The 22,946-nt window shown below is 57.5% G+C and overlaps 1 protein-coding gene and 1 long non-coding RNA gene across 3 annotated transcripts in view; one reads left to right on the top strand and one right to left on the bottom strand.

Annotated features, from left to right (window-relative positions):
- The window catches only part of NECAB2 (N-terminal EF-hand calcium binding protein 2), a 29,403-nt gene extending 10,758 nt beyond the window's left edge, over window positions 1-18,645 (top strand). The window contains exons 6-13 of the mRNA XM_044255644.1: window positions 10,488-10,624; window positions 12,925-13,049; window positions 13,178-13,257; window positions 15,819-15,872; window positions 16,450-16,556; window positions 17,326-17,403; window positions 17,890-17,981; window positions 18,231-18,645. Of these exons, the coding sequence (XP_044111579.1) occupies window positions 10,488-10,624; window positions 12,925-13,049; window positions 13,178-13,257; window positions 15,819-15,872; window positions 16,450-16,556; window positions 17,326-17,403; window positions 17,890-17,981; window positions 18,231-18,259 (702 nt within the window). The 3' untranslated portion in view covers window positions 18,260-18,645. The remainder of the gene's footprint in view (window positions 1-10,487; window positions 10,625-12,924; window positions 13,050-13,177; window positions 13,258-15,818; window positions 15,873-16,449; window positions 16,557-17,325; window positions 17,404-17,889; window positions 17,982-18,230) is intronic.
- Window positions 17,378-20,791, bottom strand: LOC122911187. 2 transcript variants are annotated; one of them, XR_006385439.1, is made up of 6 exons: window positions 19,669-20,791; window positions 19,312-19,494; window positions 19,047-19,150; window positions 18,797-18,947; window positions 17,894-18,009; window positions 17,378-17,445 (listed from the first exon to the last, which is right to left on the bottom strand). It is a non-coding gene; the product is annotated as an uncharacterized LOC122911187 (long non-coding RNA). The 2 variants fall into 2 exon arrangements; XR_006385440.1 differs by having other exon boundaries at window positions 19,047-19,132.
- Window positions 20,792-22,946: the final 2,155 nt, after the last annotated feature.

The raw sequence follows: 22,946 nt of genomic DNA, 5'->3' as shown, positions 1-22,946 counted from the left end.
GGCTGCTGGAAGGGCAGGCATCAGAGAAGGGGTGCCCTGGGCTTGCCGAGGACCCGCGCTGGCCAGCCCTGGGGTGGCCACGGTCACACGGTCACCAGTCCCAGCTCGTAGCTCTGCAAACGGGCTCTGAAGAGGGAACCCTGCAGAGTCCGCCAGATGGCCGTAGCTGCGGGCTCAGTGAGGGGGTGCTGAGGCAGGGACCCGGCGGGAGGTACGGGACACGGCCCTGGACTCCGGGCCCGCCTGGGGGGTCACAGGAGGGCCAGTTGTTCCCGAGGGGGTGCAGCCCACTGAGCGAGGCGTGCAGGGAGGGAGTGGGGAGTGGGGCGTGGTAAGGGACACGTAGACCAGACTGAAGGACGCCCGGGCCAGTCCCTTCCCGCCATGAGCCTCAGTTTCTCCATCCGTGGCATGCAGTGTTCCCCTTCCAGTCTTCAGGGCATTGAATGACGTAAGGTCTCCCCGCCGCTTAGCACGGGGCCTGGCACAGAGCAGAGGTGACTGTCCTAGCAGTAAGGCTCCTGTCGTCTGCCCGGACAGAAGCAAGACGAATTCTGTACGTTTTTTCCCAGCGGTTCTCGGTTACTGCGCCGCGTCTCTCGGAGAATCCCTTTCTCCCTCTCCTCTCAGAAAAGCCGGGCCTGGTCCTGAGCCTCCACGTGCCCACGGCGCGCGCCTCTCCTCCCGTCCGCTGTCTGAGTCTGGGTCTCAGAGCCTGTCGTAAAGACCGTGCAGGAGCCGCTGCCTGTCGTCGCCTGGATGTGGGGTGGACGTTCTGAACGTCGTGGGTGGGCAGTGGGTTTGCAGGGGAGCGTGGAGAGAGCCCAGACCCTGGGATCCCGGCCCGGACCCGGGGTAGCTGCCCAGCTCCGCGCCTGATGGGCCGGGAGACGCGCCCCACGTGCCCCCCACCGGGACCCCTCGGGGATGGAGCCGCCCCCCGGCGTGGCCGTCTCAGGTGTCACCCAGGTGCTCCCTCCTTCTGGGTCCGCCCATCACTCTGCCGGGGGGCCTCAGTCTCCGTCAGGGAGAGGACTCGAGCATCTACCAGCAGGACTTGGACCGGTTCTCAAGAGTCTGGTCTGGGAAGCCAGGCGCACGGGATGCTCGGGGCGGCCTTCTGGGCGTTTCCAGCGGGACCCGTGGCGGCTGGTGTCGGCAGGAGCAGCGGCATTTCTTTCCCGGCTGGTTTCTGAACCGATTTTTGCTGATCGCCGTGCAGCGCGTGGTCCTCCGGGAGGCTTCCCCTGCGTCTGTGTCGATCCGTGTGGACCACTGGCTTCCGGGGCTGCGGGGTCCCGGCGGGGTGCACTTGGCTTCTCGGTTCCTGGGGCGCGCGGCCCTCTGATTTCTGGGGTGCGTCCTGCTGCCTTTCCTTCCCCCCAGTTCAGCAGCCGCGTCCGGCTTCCTCTTGTGGCTCGTGATTTTCAAGTGTGCTTCTCCAGTATTTATTTCTCCACGAATGACAATGTTCATACCGGCTCTATTTTTAGAAACCTCTTCAGTCTGTTAAAATATATATATATATTTTTTGCCTTCCCTTCATTACATTTCGTCTTGGGAGGTCGTAGTGAGTCTTTTAAATTTCCTTCGGATGGCGTGAGTCTCCTTCAGCTCTTGGCGGGGCGGGTTCTATTCTTGGAGTGTCTTCTGCGGAACATTCCGTCACTCCCTGGGAGAAACCCCGGCGGGCGCCGGGACCCTCTGTCGCCGCAGGGCTGAGCTCTCGCTTGGTCTCCCTTGGAAATGGCGGCTGGACATTGATCTGGGGATGAATTGTGGGTTTGGAAGATCTTGTTGTGTGTGAATCCACGTCTCCACCACAGAATCCTTGAACTTATCCAGGAAGCTGGGGTCAAGGTCCAACTCGGGGGAGGGGAGGGGGGAGTCTATTCATAGATCTTCGAGGTCATCCTGGTTCCCGTGAAACATTTGACTTTTTGTGTCCCTTTTAGTGCCGTTTCAAATAAAACTATCATGGACACATTCAGCTTCGCGATCAGTCATGCGTAGTATGTTGATGGTTTTTTTATTAACATACAGTGTATTATTTGCTTCAGGGGCACAGGTCTGCGAATCATCAGTCTTACCCAGTTCCGAGCACTCACCATAGCACACGCTGTCCCCAGTGTCCACCACCCAGTCACCCCATCCCTCACTCCCAACCCCCAGCAACCCTCAGTTTGTTTCCTGAGATTAAGAGTCTCTTATGGTTTGTCTCCCTCCCGATCCCATTTTGTTTCTTTTTTTCCCTCCCTATCCCTCAAACCCCCAACTCTGCCTCTCAAATTCCTTATATCAGGGAGATCATATGATAATTGTCTTTCTCTGATGGACTTATTTCGCTCAGCATAATACCCTCTAGTTTCATCCACGTCGTCGCAAATGGCAAGATTTCGTTTCTTTTGATGGCTGCATAGTATTCCACTGTATATATATACCACCTCTTCTTTATCCGTTCATCTGTTGATGGACATCTAGGTTCTTTCCATAGTTTGGCTATTGTGGAACACTGCTGCTGTGAACATTCGGGTGCACATGCCCCTTCGGATCACTACATTTGTATCTTCAGGGTAAATACCCAGTAGTGTGATTGCTGGGTCGTAGGGTAGCTCTATTTTCAACTTCTTGAGGAACCTCCATGCTGTTCTCTAGAGCGGCCGCACCAGCTTGCATTCCCACCCACAGTGTAGGAGGGTTCCCCTTTCTCCACATCCTTGCCAACTTCTATTTCCTGACTTGTTATTTTAGCCATTCTGACTCGTGTAAGGTGGTATCTCACTGTGGTTTTGATTTGTATTTCCCTGATGCTGAGTGATGTGGAGCACTTTTTCATGTCCGTTGGCCATCTGGGTGTCTTCTTTGCAGAAATGTCTGTTCATGTCCTCTGCCCATTTCTTGATTATTTGTTCTTTGGGTGTTGAGCTTGAGAAGTTCTTTTCTTTTTTTTTTTAAACTCTTTTTTTTTTTTTTAAGATTTTATTTACTTACTTGACAGAGATCACAAGAAGGCAGAGAGGCAGGCAGAGAGAGAGAGGAGGAAGCAGGCTCCCCGCTGAGCAGAGAGCCCGATGCGGGGCTCGATCCCAGGACCCTGAGATCATGACCCGAGCCAAAGGCAGAGGCTTTAACTCACTGAGCCACCCAGACGCCCCAGAGTTTGAGAAGTTCTTTAGAGATTTTGGATATTAGCTCTTTATCTGATATGTCGTTTGCAAATATCTTCTCCCAGTCTGTCAGTTGTCTTTTGGTTTTGTTGACTGTTTCCTTTGCTGTGCAAAAGCTTTTGATCTTGATGAAGTCCCGATAGTTCATTTTCGCCCTTGCTTCCCTTGCCTTTGGTGATGTTTCTAGGAAGATGTTGCTGCGGCTGAGGTCGAAGAGGTTGCTGCCTGTGTTCTCCTCAAGGATTTTGATGGATTCCTGTCTCACATTGAGGTCTTTCATCCATTTTGAGTCTATTTTTATGTGTGGTGTAAGGAAATGGTCCAGTTTCGTTCTTCTGCATGTGGCTGTCCAATTTTCCCAACATCATTTGTTGAAGAGACTTTTTTTCCATTGGACATTCTTTCCTGCCTTGTTGAAGATTAGTTGACCATAGAGTTGAGGGTCTATTTCTGGGCTCTCTATTCTGTTCCTTTGATCTATGTGTCTGTTTTTGTGCCAGTACCATGCTGTCTTGATGATGACAGCTTTGTAATAGAGCTTGAAGTCCGGAATTGTGATGCCATCAACTTTGGCTTTCTTTTTCAACATTCCTCTGGCTATTCGGGTCTTTTCTGGTTCCATATAAATTTTAAGATTATTGGTTCCATTTCTTTGAAAAAAATTGATGATATTTTTATAGGAATGGCATTAAATGTGTAGATTGCTTTAGATAGCAGAGACATTTTCAAAATATTTGTTCCTCCAATCCGTGAGCATGGAACATGTTTCCATTTCTTTGTGTCTTCCTCAGTTTCTTTCATGAGTACTTTATAGTTTTCTGAGTACAGGTTCTTTGCCTCTTTGGTTAGGTTTATTCCTAAGTATCTTATGGTTTTGGGTGCAATTATAAATGGGATCAATTGCTTAATTTCTCTTTCTTCTGTCTTGTTGGTGTACAGAAATGCAACTGATTCTGTGTATTGATTTTATATCCTGACACTTTACTGAATTCCTATATGAGTTCTAGCAGATTTGAGGGGAGTCTTTTGGGTTTTCCACTTAAAGTATCATATCATGTTGATGATTTAAAAAAAAAAAAAATCTAAAATCTTCTTTGACCCCAAACAGGAACTTGATGGAGATTGAATTCAACAACACCTATGCTTCTGTAGCTCTAGTCTTATTTTAATGTTTGTCCTGTTGGGCTACGTTTTAAAAACTTCTGTTTGCCAGTTTTACCTGTTTGCTTTTTTTAACATTTTATTAGTTATTATAGAAAGAGAGCATGTGAGGAACCAGTGGGGGAGGGGCAGAGGGAGAAGGAAAGAGAAACTCCAGCAAACTCCCCACGGAGCACAGAGCCTGACTTGGGGCTCCTTCCTGATCCCACAGATCACGACCTGAGCCTAAGGCAAGAGTCAGACTCTCAATTATCTGGGCCACCCCGGCGCCCCCAGCTTTGCCCCAGATGCCCAGCCCCTCGACACTTGTCTTTCCATTTCCCGCTACGGTTCCTGCTGTAGCTACGGTTCCTGCTGTAGCGACGGTTTCCAGCCTTCTCTCCTCCGTCCTGTGTCCGCAGGCTGGTGGTCACTGCTCTTTTCCACGTGGGAAGAGCAGGGCTTCCATTCTTCTGACAATCCGCTGGACGTCTTAAACCTTGACCTTGGATGTTTTCCCTGCATCTGGGGTTCTCGGGATTCGGGATTCTCTCGTGGGGAGGCACCTCCTCGCTGACTCTCCCCGGATCTCTGCCGCATCCCTGCTCATCCCGGGCTCCCCTGTGCGGTCACCGTGCGGGGATGGAAGTGAGCAGCCCCGGTTTCCCCGCCGCCCTCGCACCGTGTGATTTCCAGGTGATACGGTGCTTGAGCTGTTTTGATAATGACCTCGTGGGTGCTCAAGCGGAAGACGGGGTCATCCTTTCCAGAACTGGAAATCGGAAAATGGCTGTGCCTTCTGTGTTAGGACATGTGTGTTCCTAAGACTCGTTGCAAAGAGGGGAACCGGGTCTCTCGTACAAATGAAAAGTGCATATGCAGTCCCTCGTTTTGGCCAACCCCAGGATTTTTATTTATGTTAGAGATGCTAGTATCACCGCACCACTCCTTTTTTTAAAAAAAGATTTTATTTATTTGACAGACAGAGATCACAAGTAGGCAGAGAGACAGGCACAGAGAGAGAGGAGGAAGCAGGCTCCCTGCTAAGCAGAGAGCCCGATGCGGGGCTCGATCCCAGGACCCTGAGATCATGACCTGAGCCGAAGGCAGCGGCTTAACCCACTGAGCCACCCAGGTGCCCCTCTCTTTTTTTTTTTAAAGATATTATTTATTTATTTGAGAGTGACAGAGACTGAATGAGCAGGGAGAAAGGGAGAGGGAGAAGCAGGCTCTTGGCTGAGCAAGGAGCCCGGCTCGGGACTCGATCCCAGGATCCGGGGCACATGACCTGAGCTCAGGGCAGACGCTTAACCGCTGAGCCCCCCAGGTGCCCCTCACCAGTCACTCCTTAAGCTTTGGTTTCAAAATTGAGAAAATCGTTTAAAGCCATAAGGCTTATTATTATTATTATTATTATCATTATTATTTTGTCTCCAGATAGGAATTTTCTTCAATAATTTTAATCTCAGAAATACAGAATTCACATCTCTCATTTATAATTACTTGGGTCGCATATACAGTTTTTCATACCAAATCTTTATATTATTTACCGTGTTGTCTCTATTTAATTAAGAAGTACTCATGATGTAATTTTGAACTACTTCAAAGGAGGGCTGTGAATAATCAAAATTAAGAATTATTTTTGTTACTCGTCTTAGCTTCCTACTTTCTGTATCATTAGTATGAATATTGGAAGGACTCAGGCATTAAGGGGAGAACCTGTAAAAGGTCACAGCTAGCTCAAAGGAAAATTCAGAGAACACACACCATGTAGAGAAACGACCAGGAATTCTGGAATGACTTTGTGAATAAATGCAGAGTTGGCCCCTGTCCCCAGTGACAGTGACAGTCCCTTGCACTCTGCCAGACAGAATTCATGTGTGCTTCTGTAGATGAGAATTCTTTGCAGTTTCATCTCTATTCTACGTTCTACAGTTTTAAGAGTCACCCTAAAACAGAGGAAAACTTAGCACAGAGGTACTAGACAGGAGACCCAGTAAGAAGCTTTCTTGTCCAATGTGAACACTTTCACACTTTCCTGACAATTCTCTTTCCATTCCTGTTTCTTTTTCTTTTCTTTTTTTTTTTTTTTTTTAAGATTTTATTTATTTGATAGATCACAAGTAGGCAGAGAGGCAGGCAGAGAGTGCTGGGGAAGCAGGCTCCCCGCTGAGCAGAGAGCCCAATGTGGGGCTCGATCCGAGGATCCTGAGATCATGACCTGAGCCAAAGGCAGAGGCTTAACCCACTGAGCCCCCCCTGCACCCCTCCATTCCTGGTTCTTTTTTTTTTTTTAAGATTTTATTTATTTATTTGACAGAAATCACAAGTAGATGGAGAGGCAGGCAGAGAGAGAGAGAGAAGCAGGCTCCCTGCCGAGCAGAGAGCCCGATGCGGGACTCGATCCCAGGACCCTGAGATCATGACCTGAGCCGAAGGCAGCGGCTTAAGCCACTGAGCCACCCAGGCGCCCTCCATTCCTGGTTCTTATTGTCCAATTTATCTGTCCTCTGAGACAGTGATGAGCTAATTTATCACGCTGAATGATTTAATCTCTGTATTTTTAATGTGTTCCCTTACTATATTTTTAGCTGTGTTGTTTGATGCATATAGACTTCTGTTATGTTTTTATTATATAAATGGTACAGGTTTAATGTCCAAAATTTAGGAAATAGAGAAAAGTATGAAGAAGAATTTCAAATCGTTTCTGAGTCACACCATCCTCACCACTGTTAATCATGTTAGTTTATTACCTTATTACCTCTGAGCCTCTTTTGTTCCCCTGTGACTCTTCAATATACTTAATATCGTTCTGTGCACAAAAACTTATTTTTTGCCTTTTTTCCACCTAATATTTTAGCAAATACTTTCCCCACATTATTAAAACTGTCCAGAAGCATCTTTTTAAATATTCATATTTAAATGTACTTACTGTTCTGCTCTTTGGGGCGTATTAGAGTATTACCAGGTTTTTCTATTACAAATAATACTGTAGCCTTGGGACATAAACATTTACGCACATTTTTCAGGATTTCTTCAGGATGGGTGATCAAAAGTGAAATGACTCGGTCAAAGCATATGAGCAGTCCACGGCTTGGGTATAAAGCAGAATTGCTTTAGGAAGTGGCTGTGTCCCTCTGAGACCCCATTGCCATGTTTGTTTGTTTATTTATTTATTTATTTATTTTTAAGATTTTATTTATTTGTGAGAGAGAGAAAGCAAGCACAAGCAGGGGGAGCAGCAGGCAGAGGGAGAAGCAGGGAGCGCGATGCGGGACTCCATCCCAGGACCCTGGAATCGTGACCCTAAGCAGAAGACAGATGCTCAACCGACCGAGCCCCCCAGAGCCCCTCCACGGCCGTGCTAATAGCCATTTTCTCACCCTTTGCATGAAGGTTCAGTAGAGCCCTGCCCTTGCTCTGCTAGATTTTGCCGTTATATCCTGGCCCTTCTAACCTGTGGAATACCGTGTCCTCTAAATCCCATCCTCAAGTGACACCACGACTCGTCCTGTTCATCTGACCAGATTTGGCGGCAGGATTTTTTTGCACAGCCTTGATGTCGTTCATCTGCTGCTGCCGTTTTGGTTCAGAAATGCCTCCATGTGGCTCTCATTTCAAGTCTGGGACTGTGTGCTTATAAGAGGGAACTCAGGGGGCTTGCTTGCTTGCTTTCTTCCTTTCTTTCTTTTTAAAAATTTTTAAAAAGATTTTATTTATTTATTTGACAGGCAGAGATCACAAGTAGGCAGAGAGGCAGGCAGAGATAGAGGGGGAAGCAGGCTCCCCGCTGAGCAGAGAGCCCGATGCGGGACTCGATCCCAGAACCCTGGGATCATGACCCGAGCTGAAGGCAGGGGCTCAACCCACTGAGCCACCCCCGCGCCCCAGGCTGCTTTCTACTTGCTTTTATTGTCACACTCTGTCAGCTCTGAGTGCTGTTGGACTCAGGCTTCCCAGGTTCTGTGCTTCCTCTTTCCTGGGGCAGTTTCCAGGTCCTTAAGAGCTGTGGACTGGGATTTGGAAGGGAAACATTGTAGCTTTCATTGTTCACTGGCCATGTAGCAAGCGGGCGCTGGGCGGGTGCCCTTGGCGCCTTTTATACCTACCTAATAAAAGACATTTCCTGTACCTCTTGGTGGAATTAAAGGATGTTCTAGGTTTTCAGATATATATTTTTTTTACCATACTTGTGCCCTCTTTATTGACATAATCCCGGGGGATCAAAATGAAGCGATGATGAATCTTTTTATTTCCCGGCCTAACTTTAAATTTAATTGGGCCATCACTGCTGCCACTTCTCATGACTTCCCGGATCACGAGTTCTTTCTCTGATTCGACCCTGGGTATTTGGAGGGGAAGTTCCGAGGCGTGGCCGGCTGGAACGGCGCTCATCTGGTAGCATTTCAGAGATACACCGATTTCTGTGTCACGGGTCCGCCGGGTACAGAATTCCCAGATCTGATCCTTTCCTTCTGGAATCTGTGGGTTTGGTGTCCTGGCTGAGGCATTGGTGGTGGTGAGGAGAGATCTGTAAAGGCGGCATTTTCCCCCGTTGGGAAGATAACTAGTCTTTCTGGGGTTGAGCTGCCACTTCCCCTCCTGGGTCTTTGCAACCTCAGCCACAGGTCTAGGTGCTTCTGACACACTTGCTGCAGCTCATTTTTCTGCCTGATGGTTTCTAGCGGGTTTTCTGTCTTTGCACGGAAGTTCTTACCCCATTATATCTTCTTGGCCGTTCATTCGTCCGGGCCCCGCTGATCCCTGGATTGAGAGGGTAATCAGTCACCGAAACGCTTTAGGGGACCAGAGCCTTATCTGCCTTCTGCCACAGCCTCATGCTCTGTCAGGGCTCGTCGCCGCTGTCGGCACAGGCCAGCCCCTCCACACAGCGCCCTGCGTGTGCCCGCCCCCGCCCCCCCCTCCCCACGCCTGCCTCCGTTTCCCTCTCTGTCTCGAGCCATGCTTCCCTTGTGCACTCATTGCTAATTAATTTGCAGTCAGAGTGACAGATGGCTTAATTTGCTGTCCTTGAGGGCCCTGTCGTCCCTGGCCTTGCGGGGACTGGGCGGAATTCCACGGTGCGGGCAGCTGGCTCCGGAGGGGGGGGGTCTCGGCCGAGGAGGCGGGAGAGGCCCCAGCATTCGCGTTCTGGGGACCAGCGTCCCCAACCCGGTGCCCTTTGATCCCTTATGCTCCTTGAGCGACCCGGCTGAGCCAGAACCTTCTCAGTCCCACCGTCCGCCCTCTGAAGCCGCGGGGCTCTCCTCTGGTCCCGGAGCCTTGAGAAATGTCTTTGCGGCCGGCTCTTGACACACGGGGCGATTGCGTCTCCCGCCACAGAGCAAACTCTGTGGAAACCCTCCTCCTCCTCCCCCCACTGTGCTCCCCTCGTGGCCTCGGAGTCTCCGTCTCCCGGTCCCCCCCCCCGCCGTCCTCCCTGCTGCCCCCTCCTCCTGAGACGGCGTCTCCGGCCTTTCCTTGACAGGGGCCTGTTGAACCTCTCTGGTCGCTCTTGAGTCGTCTTCCGCTCCTCTGAGGAGCACACGGGGGCCCGGGAGCCCGAGGACTCGTCCTCGGAGGAGGGAGGGGGTGGGGTGTGTGTTCTCCGGGCGTGATCCTCCCCGTCCCCGGGGAGCACCCTCGGCCCTGCCAGCCCTCCCCAGCGTCATCTTCACGACCCTGTCCTCGGGCACTTAGCACCGTCACTGCCGCCACCGTCACTGCCACCACCACCACCGCGGCCACCATACTGTTGTCCCTGCCATCGTCCTCACCACCATCCGTGTTCCCAGCGTCAGCTTCGTCTCTGTCACCGCAGCTGCTGGTCACTGAGCCCTTGCTTTGGGACGGGCACGACCCTGAGCATTTGATATCCGTGTCGTCGTTCAGTCCTGCGGATGACCTTGTGAGGTGGATGCTAGGGGGGCTCCTGTCACCGTCCCAGAGGGGAGCAGCCAGTACACGGTGGAGCCAGGGGCTCCGACCTCGTCTCCAAACCCATAGCCTGTGTCCTGACGCGGGAGCTCTATTGTCCCCCAGACGCGGGTGGCCCTGGGGTCCCCATTTCCTCCTGCGAGGCAGACACCAACCCCAGGTGCCCCCCCAGCTCTGTGCCAGACCCCCCCCCCGAAGTTCCCTCCGTAACCCCTCTCGCATCTGTGCCCCTTCCCTCCACAGGTGTACGAGGGCGGGAGCAACGTGGACCAGTTTGTGACGCGCTTCCTTCTGAAGGAGACGGCCAGTCAGATCCAGTCGCTGCTCAGCTCTGTGGAGAGCGCCGTGGAGGCCATCGAGGAGCAGACCAGCCAGATCCGGTGTGTCCCGCGCCTCCCTGGGTCCCCTGGGGCTGCGTCGCCCACGGCATCTGCTGTTTGCTGGGGCCACCTGTGTGCTTGGAGGCCGGGGGGCCTTGGGCAAGGGGCTGCCCCTCTCTGTGCCCCCATTTCCCCACCTGGATAGTGGGGGCGATTCGATCCTTGCCTCTTCAGCGACGTGAGCGTGGAATGAGGCGCTGTCGGTGCAGAGCACGGGGTTTGCGTGCGGGACCTGCGTGCACTGGGGACGCACGTGCGCGCGGAGTTAAGACCGTTTCCGAGAGCCTGACCGGTGGGCCACATCCCTGCACCTCTCACTTAGGTTGTTCCCTAGGACTGTTCTATGATTTGCCTCGTTTTCGAAACCTGGAAGTAAATTCCGGAAACTATGTGGTTGCCATCACTGGAGAAGCTTCCATGAGCCGTCAGTGACGTAGCTAGAAAACCAGGCCCCTGTGATGCAGGGAAACCCCAGGCCTGCCCTCCCCTCCGTCTGTTAGAAGGGGAGACCAAGGTCTCAGAGGCCTTCAAAAACGAGTAGCAGCCCCAAACCCCGGAAGGGAGGAGAAGTGCAGTGATTTCAGGCTGCGTTTGCATGTCAAAGTCAAGGAGAGGGTCTGTGTGGGGAAGGGGGCCTCTCAGAGAGGACTCACTCTCCTTCCCCTGGGGGCCAGGAGCCCTCACATTTGCTGTCCCAAGTTGAGACACACCCCCCTTTCCAGAACAGCCGATGCATCTGGTGTGGAGGAGACATAAAGACAAACAGTGGACAGGAACCACAGTGGCTCACCGGGGCCAGGGTGTCGGTGGCTGTCCTGGGGGGGGTTCGAGCACGTGATGTGTGGCTGGTGAGGGCTGGTCCCAGCTGGACAGGATTGCAAGAGCTGCTCAGAGACGCTGTTCCCCAAATGTGTGTGCTCTGGGCACCCGTGGGCACAGCACCTGGGAAATGTCAAGTGCAGGTGCCCGGCCCCCGCTCGTGGCCCCCACCCATGGCCCCCACCCGTGCCTGAGGGATCGGAGTCCCGGGTTGCTGAGCCCACCACTCTGCTCCGTCCGTCTCAGCCCTGTGACTAGGGGGCTGGTCCCCAAAGCTCTGGAGGTTGACACGGAGCTTCCTTTCATTTTGGGGTCAGCATCTGGATTCAAAGCTGTGTGTTGGTGGGTGCTGTCGGGGGCTGATTCCCTGCTCTGTGCATGTCCCGTCTTGTGTCACCAGCCCCATGCTGGGACCTTCCTTTGGGACCTTGGTGGCAGAGGGAACCGTTTGTGATGGGGAGGCACATCTCCACGTGCGCTCCCCCGCCTCGAACCGCCCCGAATCTCTGCTAATTTGCCCCCGGGCAGCAGGTCCCCTTCGGCTCCCCTGTGCAGGTGCCAGCTACTGGTTCCAAGCCCGGGGGCCCCTGTGGGACTCCCCTGGTGCCCATTTGTGGTGTGACAGCCACGTTGGATTTGCTGCTGGTTTGTGGAGCATCAGGATGGACACCTCAAAGACTCTACCCGCCTTTCCCCTCCCGGAAGAATTGGGGTGGCCCTGCGTTACGGGGGGCATGGCTTGCGGAACTCTCGGGATCACGGGAGACAAAGTCTGGAATGTCCCAAGGCAGGAGGAGGCCCGGGACAGGGCACGTTGGCCGTGTGCCCGGGGGTGTGTGTGTGCATCTTGGTGTATTTGCAGGTGTGGGGGAGTGTCCCGGCATCTCTTTGCACTTGGGTGTTTGGCCACTTCTGAGCCCCCACTCCTGGGCCAGACACTGGTGATGAGCTGCGTGTGCCCATCAGGGCGTGCCAGGGCTCTGTGCCTGTGTGCACCATTGTGGACAGGGACAGGACATGGGGCCTGGCTGAGGGCAGGAGCACCGATTTTTCTGTGCTGGTCTGTGCCCTCTCCGGACTCTCTCCTAGGGCTCCTGTTTTCAGAGAGGGGGCCTGTCGAGCTGGTACAGACCCAGGCTCCCTCTGCCCGACCCCAGTGAAGCCGGGAGAAGAAGCTGTCACTTCTGCTGTGGGGTGGGAGCCTGGCTCAGCGGCAGCCCTGGAATGGACCCCGGCTCCCCTGGGCACAGACCCAGGGCTGGGTCATCCTAGAATGCCTGCCAGCTGTGTGTTCTTGCAGAAGGCACCTCTCTGTGGGCCTCCTTTACTCCTCAGGAAACCAAGGCCATTATGGCAGCCCCACGGGAATGGGACCCCATCAGGTCACCTGTACACATTTCTGCTCACAACGGGTGTTTAGTGTTTGTCCAAGTGGCCAGGGTCCTGCGGCCTCCGTCATCGGTGTGTTTCCTCCACTCCAGCTGCAGACAGAACCACAGCAAAGCCAGCCACGGCGTGGTGGAGACCTGGTCTGGAAGCGCTGCACCCCCCCATGCCCTCAGCACCAAGCTGGGGGCTGCAGAACAAGGGAAGAGTCTTCCATCTGGTGAGAGAGTGGCGCCCTGGGGGGACACTGGCGGTGGCCCGGATACAGCCTGGGCCTCCAGAAGGGACTGGGAGGGCTGAGAGCGCCTCACACTTCCCACAATTGGCATCTCTGTTTCGTTTCCTTAGTCTCTGCAGACCCCAGGGAGGAGGGCCTGGAAGCCCAGATTAGCCGCTTGGCAGAGCTGATAGGACGGCTGGAGAGTAAGGTAAGCCCACCCTGCCGTCCCCCTCGCCCCTGCACCCAGTGAGTGTAGGGTCAGGCCTAGAGTTCTGACGGGAGCCAGGGACCTTGGGCCAAGGGGGAATGGGGGAATGGAGAACAAGACTAGGGGAAATGTGTCCCTGGTACGGGCCTGAGGAGAGGTGCTAGGGGAGAGGGGGAGCTGTCACAGGGATGGGGGCAGCTGGGAGGGGCATCTCAGGGAGCAGGAAGGAGTCAGCAGGAGCCCAGATGGCCAGGCAACAAGGCTTCCTGTGGCTTTGCTGGAAGGTGGGCCTGGCCTGGGCAGGTGATGGCAAAAGGCAGTAGGTGAGCAACAGCAACGTCCCAGAGGCGATTAGAAGCATTCCAATGACCCGATGCATTCATGGCCTCTTTCAAATATGGTTCAGTACGTCCACGGGTAATTAAAAAAAACGGCGGAGTCTCAACAGAATCCTGTTTTCCGAGAACATTTCACCACTCAGTAGGTCCTCACAGCACAACCCACAGGGGCCGTCACCAGTACCGCAGGCAGGGCTTGGAGCCTGCAAGTCTGATGTGAGGCTGTGGGCAGGGCTGATGTCCCCTGAGGCCACTTAGCAGCTGTGTGACCCTGGGCCAGTGACATACCCTCTCTGAGCCCCAGACTCAGAAGCATTCAGAGTAGACCTCCCCCCAGCCTTGTTGTGAGGATGAAAGAAAATGTGGTCTTAACGCCTCCCCCGAGCACCTCCCCCGGAGCCTGCCATGCGGTGAGCATCTACTCTGAGCGGTTGTTGGCCGTCGTTACTGGATGTTCTGACACCAAAACCCAGACGCACGTGTCTGCTTGGGGGACCCCGGGCAGCCGCTCCCCGCGAGCTCAGTGGTTACAGCCATTGTACGTGTCTCCTAAGGCTCTGGATTTTTCACATCTTTGGCAAAAGGGCAAAAAAGTACTTTCCTGGGTTTGGGGGTGAGGAGGGATCCGCGGGGGCGGAGCTCCCCGCGCAGAGGGAGGCCGAGGCCAGACCCGCCGCAGGGGAGCCTGAGGGCGGAGGCGCCCGTCCACCTGCAGGGCAGCCGAGGTGGGATCCCCCTCCCCGGAAAGCCTGCCGAGTGGGCGCGGTGGGAACGGCTCGGCAGGACCCCGAGGCCCGGTTGCCATAACAACTCGGCGGCGCCTCGGGAGGGAGGTTGTTTGAAGCTTATTTTTAGCGCCCGGTCGCCTTAACAACCAGCTGGCTGGAGACCTCGGAGCACCTGGGTGTCCTGGAGATGGGGCGGGGCCTCTCCTGCCGGCCCCTGATTGGTCCAGGCCGCCCGCGGGAGCCAATCCGGGGTCGGCAGGGGGCCCCGCCCTCTGCGAGCCCGCCTGCGCCTGGCTGCTCGGCCTGGGTGGGACTGATGGGGTGCTGGAGGGGGAGGGGCAGACGTGGTGCCCCCGCACCCCCCGCCTCCAGGAGCCCGCCTCGGTGTTGTGAGGTGAGGGGCCCGGCACACCTTGGGCACGTCGCAGCCCCGCGTTTCTGAGAAGTCCGCACCTTCTGCAGGACCCGCTGCAGAAATGAGGCCATAGGGGCACAGGCGTTAGGGGACATCCTGGAGAATCTCAGAGGTAGTGACCGCACAGATCACAGGCCCGACCGCCACTGGCTGTTCTCCCGAGTAGCAGATGTGTCTCACAGTTGTGTGTCCTCCACACGAGAGGAAGGACCCCGTGTCCGTGACTGTGCGGGAGACACGGGCCGTCCCCGTGGAGGATGGTCGGGAGCAGGCGCAGAGGTGGCCTTCCTGGGGTGCGCCAGTTGGAGAAGAACCAGGAATCTGTGGGTCGGGAGGGGAGAGACCCTGGCTTCAAACCCAGTCTCCTCCAGTCGCGCAGGTTTCGTGGCCTTCGGAGCCAGGGTTCTCGGCTCGGAAACAGCCGGACCATCCGTCGGCTTCTGTGTTCTAGACCCTGGCACAGGGTCGTGAGCTGTGTGCACGCGGTTCCTGCTCTCTTGGGGCTCATGGGGGCGGGGGCGGTGCCTTCCTCAGTCTGGACGGTTCAGCAAGATTTGTTTGTAAAGCATCTAGTTCAAGGCCTGGGGGAGGCCAGGGTAATAGACCAGCCCGTGGAGAGCATTAGATTCACGAGGCACCGGGGGTTGGGACTCGGGGTGATTGGTATGTTGATGAGGAACCTCAGGGCTTTGCCAGCAGCTGTGGCAAAAACCCAGCATCCCGGATTCGAGTCTGGAGCCCCCATGGCTGCATGTCCCCAGAGGACCCTCCCCTGCTGGCAGAATGCCCCCTGGGTAGATCTGGTCGCCCTCTGTGCCTCCCAGTGCTCCCACATGCCAAGGCCAGAAGGGCTCTCGGCCGCTCTGCAGTCTGTCGCCCAGCCTGGCTTCCCAGCTCCCCTCAGAGCCAGCGCTGTGTATGGACCGAGCTCCGTCTAGCCGCCTGGGGACTCCAGAGCCCCTGGAACCATGGGGTGGGGAGGCTGGAGCTCTTTGATGGCTCTCATTGTGGTAGTCCTGGAGGCCTCCTTAGGGGAGGTGGTCTTTGTCTCCAACACATCTTTGTATGTTTTGGTTTCAGACCGTTTGGTTTGATCTTCAGCAGCGCCTCTCGGATGAAGAAGGCACCAACATGGTGAGGCCTGGTCCCTTCCTGCCCCTCTCCTGCGGCCCCGTCCCTGCTGGAGCCCGGCCTCCATGCCGGCAGCTCCGTGTCCTTGACACCCCCGCCCTGGCACCACCACCAGGGGAGATGCAGCCCCAGCTGCTGGTCCCCCAGCCCTCCCAGGGGTGTTTTTTTGTTCAGAAAGTTTGGCTCAGAGCAGAGAGAGCATCGCAGTGACGCCAGGACAGTTGTGCTGGGCCTGGGGATGTTGCTTCTGGGACCAGAGCGCCTTGCAGGCGGCTCCCGGCATCCCTAGAGCCTCTGGGAACACCCTTCTCGGGCGTCCCGCATTGGCGGGGCTGCTGTCAGCTTAGGGCTCTCCAGTCCTCACTCCCATTAGCCCGCGTAAGCACAGAGGGTGCGTGTGTACCTGTGAGGTTTCTCTGGTTTTATCTTGGCCGAGTTGTCTGAGCTCTCTGTGGGAGGGTCTGGGGAGGCCAGGTCTTGGGCTGTGCCCCAGGGGCAGGAAGGGTCCCAGGAGGACAGAGGGCTGAGGGGCACAGCCGGCCCACGGGCGCCCACCCTCACCCCTCTCCGTGGCCCCCAGCACCTGCAGCTGGTCCGGCAGGAGATGGCCGTGTGCCCCGAACAGCTGAGTGAGTTCGTGGACTCCCTGCGCCAGTACCTCCGCGGCACTGCCGGGAGCTGCTTCCAGTGAGTGGGGCTGGGGCTGGAGGGCTGGGCTTCCCCAAGGTCAGCCCGTGCCCCGGGGAGGTCCCTGGGGTTCCAGCTTTGCCCCACCTCGTACAGTGGCCGGGACTCCGGCTCCTGGGCTTCGGCTTCGTCGTCGTCCCTGGGCTTGCTACAGGGGATGGTGGAGGGGATGTGCGGGGCTTACTGGGCGATGCTTGGGGTTCTGTTCTGCGGCGCCGGGAGAAAGCTGCAGGCCAGAGAGCAGCTGGGAAGGGAGCCAGATCAGGATGGGGCTGGAGAAGGTGGAATCTGCACACCTTGCCCCCTCCCCGCCGGGTCAGCCACACTGGGGGAGGCAACCCCTGCCTCCACCCCCAGCTCCAGGTACAATCAGCCCTACTGAAGGGGAGGAAGGGGGCCTGGCGGGCGCCGGACCCCGCGCAGGCCTTCCCCCAGCCACCGTTGGGCCCATTCCAACTCACAAGAGTGTTTTAAGGATTAAGTGAAACCATTCTAGAGGAGGGCGTGGCCAGAGGAAGATGCTTTTATTTTTAAAGATTTTTAAATGAATAAAAACCCTTTTAAAGCATCATTGCTTTGTCATTCATTTGGTGAGTATCCTCGGCCTCTGAAAGGCGGGGCCCTGTGGTGGGGGCGGAGGGGCCCCCCTGAACCGAACAGTCAGGAGAGCAGCTGCTGGGGGCCCCTCCCACCTCCTGCCAGTCTCGGGGCGGGGCCCTGCCTTGAGGGGGGACGGTCGGACAGCCCCTAACCGGTGCTTCTCTTTTAGCATCGCGGCCGTGAGGCTGGCTGACGGCTTCACCTTCGTGGTCTACGAGTTCTGGGAGACGGAGGAGGAGTGGAGGCGGTAAGCAGGCCGCGGGCCCAGGCCGTCCCTTCCCGGAGCGTCCTGGAGAGCAGAGCAGGGAGGGCAGGGGCGTGACGAGCACCGTCCGTGGGGCATCGGCCCACAGGGTGCTGGCTTTACTGGGCTGACTGGGGCCCTACCGGCCCTAACCAGCAGGGCTCTGAACCCCAGTCCCTGGCCAGCCTGGAAGCCGAGGTAAAGTCTGTTGCCATCTGAGAACTGTGGCTCCAGGGACCCAAACCCCAGTTCTCTAAGAACGCTGGGTGGGCCCCTGGGCGGCTCAGCCGGTTCAGAACGCTCCTCGGGAGGCCGGAGCCCAGCCTGCCCCTCCCTGCTCCAAGGCCACAGCGTTCAGCGGCTCTGAGGCTGGGCCTTGGTTTCTTTAAGCGCCTAGTGTGGCTGAGGAGGAGGAAAGTCCCCCAACCCCGCAGAGCCAGGATTAGAGGCCCCCCAGCCCCCACAGCACCCCCTGTCCCCGTCCCGCAGGCACCTGCAGAGCCCCGTGTGCAAGGCGTTCCGGCACGTCAAGGTGGACACGCTGAGTCAGCCTGAGGCCCTCTCCAGGATCCTGGTGCCAGGTAGACGGAAGTGGGTGTGCAGCAGGTCCTGGAAGCGGGAGCCCAAGGGTGGGAGTGTTGGGCCAGCCCCCGCGAGGGGACCGGGCCGGAGACGGAAAGAACCCTGCAGCCTCGGGACCCCAGAGGGGGCTGCAGCAGGGGCAGGGCATGGAGGCGGGGAGGTGCTTCCCGGCCTCCCTCCGGGACAGGGCGAAGGGGCTGCCCTTCCCACCCCCCCTGCTGCCCTCTTGTCTCTGTCCCGCCTCACAGCTGCCTGGTGTACTGTGGGCCGCGACTGACCGCGTCCCTGAGGCCTTTGGATCCGCCTGCCCCTCTGCCCACTCTTTTCTAGAAACTTTGGTACATACGCTGTCTTTTCACTGTACTTCAGACAAGAATGTATTCCCCCTTTTTGCCGTGAAGGAGCAGCCCCTTCCCCAATCCCCCGCCCTCCGTTAGCGGCTGCCGCCACTGGGGAACAGCAGGCACAGGGAGGTGTCCTGGGACCAGCACCTCCCCCAGCCCAGCGGCCACGCATGACCCACCCCCACCCCCACCGCCTCATGGGCCTGGGGGACACCCTGCCCAGGTAGGAGCCGCGCCCCTGTAGTGCCCCACTCGGCCTGGGCCCCGCCGCACCAGACTGGAGCGCCCCCGTAGCCAGTGCCCGCTTGGCAGTCCGGCACCAATAAACACTGGTTGGGAACGGTGGTGTGCTGGTTTTCTTTTGAATTTTCTAGCGGACGGCCGCTGGATGCACAAAGCAGTCCTGGTGCGTGGGGCCCCTTACGAGCTGCGAAACCTTGACCCCATCACCCCAAAGTCTGTTTCCTTACCTGGAACACGGAGCTGATCAACCTGAGGTGCGTGTCTGACAGACAAGGCCGTGCCCGCTCCAAAGTCCTGGGAGGCCCCACGCGCTCCCCTCAGGCCCAGTGGTTCACGACAAGGACTCGCAGAACTCGGCGGAGCCAGTTCACTCCGCTGCTGCTTCCGGCACAAGGGGACAGACAGACAAAAGTCCGCAACAGGAGGACCGGGCCCAGAGCTCACAAGCCTCCCCGCCCGCTGTCTCCCCGCACTGACCTGTGACGACGGGCGCAGTCCTGCTCTCCAGAGCCTGGGCGATGGGGGCCCAGCCCTGCCCGGTGCTGACTTAGCCTCCAGGCCTCCTGCAGTCAAGCCGAAACCTCCAGGTCAGAGGCCCCCAAGTAAACAAAGGTTTGAGATCAGGACATTCCAAGGTCCTAGAGCTCCCCTCCCCGAAGTCCGAGGGCACGGGGCTCCGGGCACCCTGGACCCTTTACTGCACACCTATAAGGGAGCTATTCCAACAAGACTCGAGACTTACATATTATTTCAAGTCCTGTTCTGGAACCTCTTCAACATCCCCACTCTCCCTGGCCTGGAAGCAGACAGCAGATACAGGAATCCCAAGGGACCAGGAAAGAGAGAGGTCCTCAGCCAGGGCAACAGTGCGTCGGTGGGGCCTGGTGGGAGTTCTGGGGCCACGGGGGCACCCGGAGCGGCCAGCCTGGAACATGGAGACGAGAGGACAGCTGTCACTGCCGTAAGGCCCCCGCTCCCTCCCCCCTTGGGTCCTGCCACCCCCTGGCAGGGCGGATGCCGGCCCTTCAGGCACACCCAGTGACCCACAAGGTGGGCTTGCGGGAAGCGTAAAAAGCAGGTCCCGACCCCAGCTACGTACCTCCCAGCAGCACGTCCCTGCAGCAGCCTCTCCGCTCTTGAGAGTGGCATGTCCCGGGTCCTGCCCGCAGCATCCACAAGCACCCCCGAAGCCAGTGCTGCTCCCATCAGTGCCACAGTTTTACAAAGATTCTTGGGGCTGAGGCTCCTTGGGGTATAGCTGAGGAACCCCACGAGCTGGGCGTGTTACACGTCTGCCACACGTCCTGTGCACCGGCCTGCGCACTGCGCCCGGACTGTAGCATCTCTGCTGACGGCAGCTGGAGCTCGCGGAGCCTCCGTGGATTGAGTGGGTGGGAACAGGCTCCGGGGAGAACAGATTCCAGCCCCGGAAGGTAGCAGAGCGCCCGCTGAATGTACACTTCACGACCAGGCGCGCAGACACCATCTCCCTCGGTGCTGCCTGTGCCGTCCCGGGATAGGCAGGTTCCTGGCAGGGGTCGGGGTATGTAAACAGAGAGGGCAAGTGACTCACCAGAGGTCACACAGCAAGCTAAGGGCACCACTTACATCCCAACCCAGAGCCACCTGTCCCCAGCCTGGTGCCCAAGCCCCTGTGCCACTCAGCACAGACACGTGAGAACAGCTCTAGGCTGGGTCATTAAGACATCGATCAGGTTCCTCAAAGACGGGTACTCTAGGAGCTGGCCAGCCCATTCCTAGGTCTACCCCACGCCCCCAGAAGACTAAGGAGACATATGTGAGCAAGGACTCGGGTCCAAGCTCCGAAGGCCGTCAGCGGGGGGACAGGCCACGTGGGCTCTGGCCACACCAGGGAGTCCCGTTCAGCCACAGAAAGGAACGCAGTACGGACCCCTGCACATCACGAATAACCCGTGAAAACAAAGCCACATGCACGAGACCAGCCACGGAGGGATCTAGCGTGTGATCCCATTCACGCGGAACGTCTCTAGGCATGGAGAGGAGAACAGGGGTTTCCGGGCTGGGGCCCGAGGGAGGAGGGAGGGACGGGGTTTCCTGCTGGGGTGACAGAAGTGTTTGGGAACCAGGCGGAGGTGTCCACCCAACACTGCAGTAACCGAATCGTACACCTACGACCGTTCCTTCGGCGTGACATAAGCTGACCCCAACCGCCGCCCCTCCCCAAACCCCCATCAGCTCACGTGTCCACATCAAGAAGGTCCCGACCTGCGTTCAGCGGCCAACCCACGTTCTCCCCGTGTCCACGTCCAGACCCGAACCTCCCGTGGGGGGTGTGTGGGGGCCGGCCTGTGTCGGAGGAGGGGAGCTGCGCCGGGGCCTGGCAGCGCCTGGGGCTGGGCCTGCCCAGCCATGGGGGGCACCGGAGCCAGGAGAAAACCCTCCCCAGAGCCCCCGGCCGCCCACGCCACTCAGAGCAGAACTCGTCACCTGTGACACAAAACCTCCCTCGGCCACGTCTGCAGGATGATTTGAGACGTGTCTACCCTCACGCACGGCGGACACCGTGGCCCGTGACAGGCCAGCCTCTGCGCCGACAGTGTTACGGGGAGGTCTCAGCTCACACTCCCCACTAACCTGGGGTGGGAGAGGGGCCGTCCTTCGCTTGGTTTTAGAGGACAGCAAGGACGCAAACTGCGGACCCCAAGGGAGAAGGGAGGCGGTGGCTGCTGACCTACCGAGAAAGGGCGAGAAAGGCCGCCGCGGCAGACAACAGCACAGCGGGTGTTTGCCTGGGATGGTGCTGCTCAGCGGCAGGCAGGACAGGCTCAGGTCTTTCCGACCCAGAGCCCACCCAAAGCCCTACATGATGCCACCATGACCTTGAGGACACGGCTTCTGCCCTTCCTGCTGGCGGCCGGCAAAACCTGAGGGGGCCTCAGGTGGAGAAGGACCACCTCGAGTCAGCTCGCACCTCCACCGGGGCAGACGTCAGAGGGGAACACCCCGGCCAGCAGTTCTCTGCCGTGCACCCCAGAACGTGACGGCTGAGCTGACGCTCCGTTCTACGAGATCACATCCTATTCCTGACCGAGATCAGGCTGAAAATGACTGTCCCCTGCCGGGGGGGGCGTCACCCTTCAAGGGTCCCACCCTCTCCACCCTCCTCTCCCCCAGCATGGAGTACCGGTCCGCTGCCCCCTGACGTGCCGTCCTGCTTTGGGGTGGGCCCTAGCACCCTACTTCCCTTTCTTCTCAGCTGCCAGGAAGCTCTGTGTTCACCTCCTCTCAACCTCGGTTTTCTGGAAATAAAGCGACCGTGGCTCAGGCCCCCCTACCGCTGCTGTAGACACACCATCACCTCTGAATCTCACGGGGAGCCCGCCGGGCTGCGCAGCGTGGCCCCTGGGGAATCAGACTCCCACAGATGGTTCATAAACCCCCCAGATCTGAGTGAGCAAACGGCAGGAGCCAGTGTTCAAAAGCAACATTCCGAGCCCAAAGCCAGGCCTCACAGTGCCTCCTTCGATGGCCCTATCCTTTCCCTACCACACTCCGTCCTTCCTGGGGACTCTACGAGCCCTGGAGGGCTCGAGCCCGGCCTAGAAGCACGTGGGACAGAGGATCAAGGACTCCACTCACTGGTGCCTGCGGGGGGCAGCTCTGCCGCAGCCCACGGCCTGGCTCTGAGGCCCTCATCTGGGGTGGGGGTGGGGGGGCGCTGCAGCCACCGGACAGAGGGTATGGCACGGTGTGGAGCTGGCCCCCCTCACTGGGTCAGAGTCTACACCCGCGGCCAGGGCAGAGGAGGGCAGAGGGGAGCCGGGACTCTGCCGAGCCTCAGTGCCTCACCTGTAAAATGGACGAATGTGAAAACACGCTGAGGTCAAAGGAGCCGGACACGAAGGCCGCTCACGGGGGGTCCGGAAGCAGCGGGTCCACGCAGACGGCAGCCTCACGCTCCCCGGGGCCAGGCAGGGACTGCTGGTGGCCCAGCTTTCTCTGGGGGGGATGACACACCGGAGTTCGACGCTGGGATCAGCGGTACGACCCCGGGCACCGGCTTCCACTGAACCGTCCACTCCACGAGGCTGAACCTTACGGTGTGTGAGTTCTCCCGCAAAAAAGTGAATGCGAGTGGGTGGTATGGAAAACAAAAAACAAAAAAATCCAGTTGTATCCCCTCTAGCCACACGGGCAGGAACACGTTACTCACCACCACCGTCTCCCGACTCCAACACCGCTGCTGCCGGCCGACGCCCCAAGGCAGAGGAAGAGTGGCCCGGATCCAGTGACCGCCCAGACACTCCAGGTCCCATGCAGGGTCAGTGCCAACGAGCACAGCGACAGGAGCAGCCGGGCCCCTGGCCGCCTCCCTCCCCACCCTCTCCCCTACTC

This window comes from Neovison vison, chromosome 7 (assembly GCF_020171115.1).
Source record: "Neovison vison isolate M4711 chromosome 7, ASM_NN_V1, whole genome shotgun sequence".
Taxonomy (NCBI): Eukaryota; Metazoa; Chordata; class Mammalia; order Carnivora; family Mustelidae; genus Neogale; species Neogale vison.
This window is presented reverse-complemented; position numbering and strand designations above follow the sequence as displayed.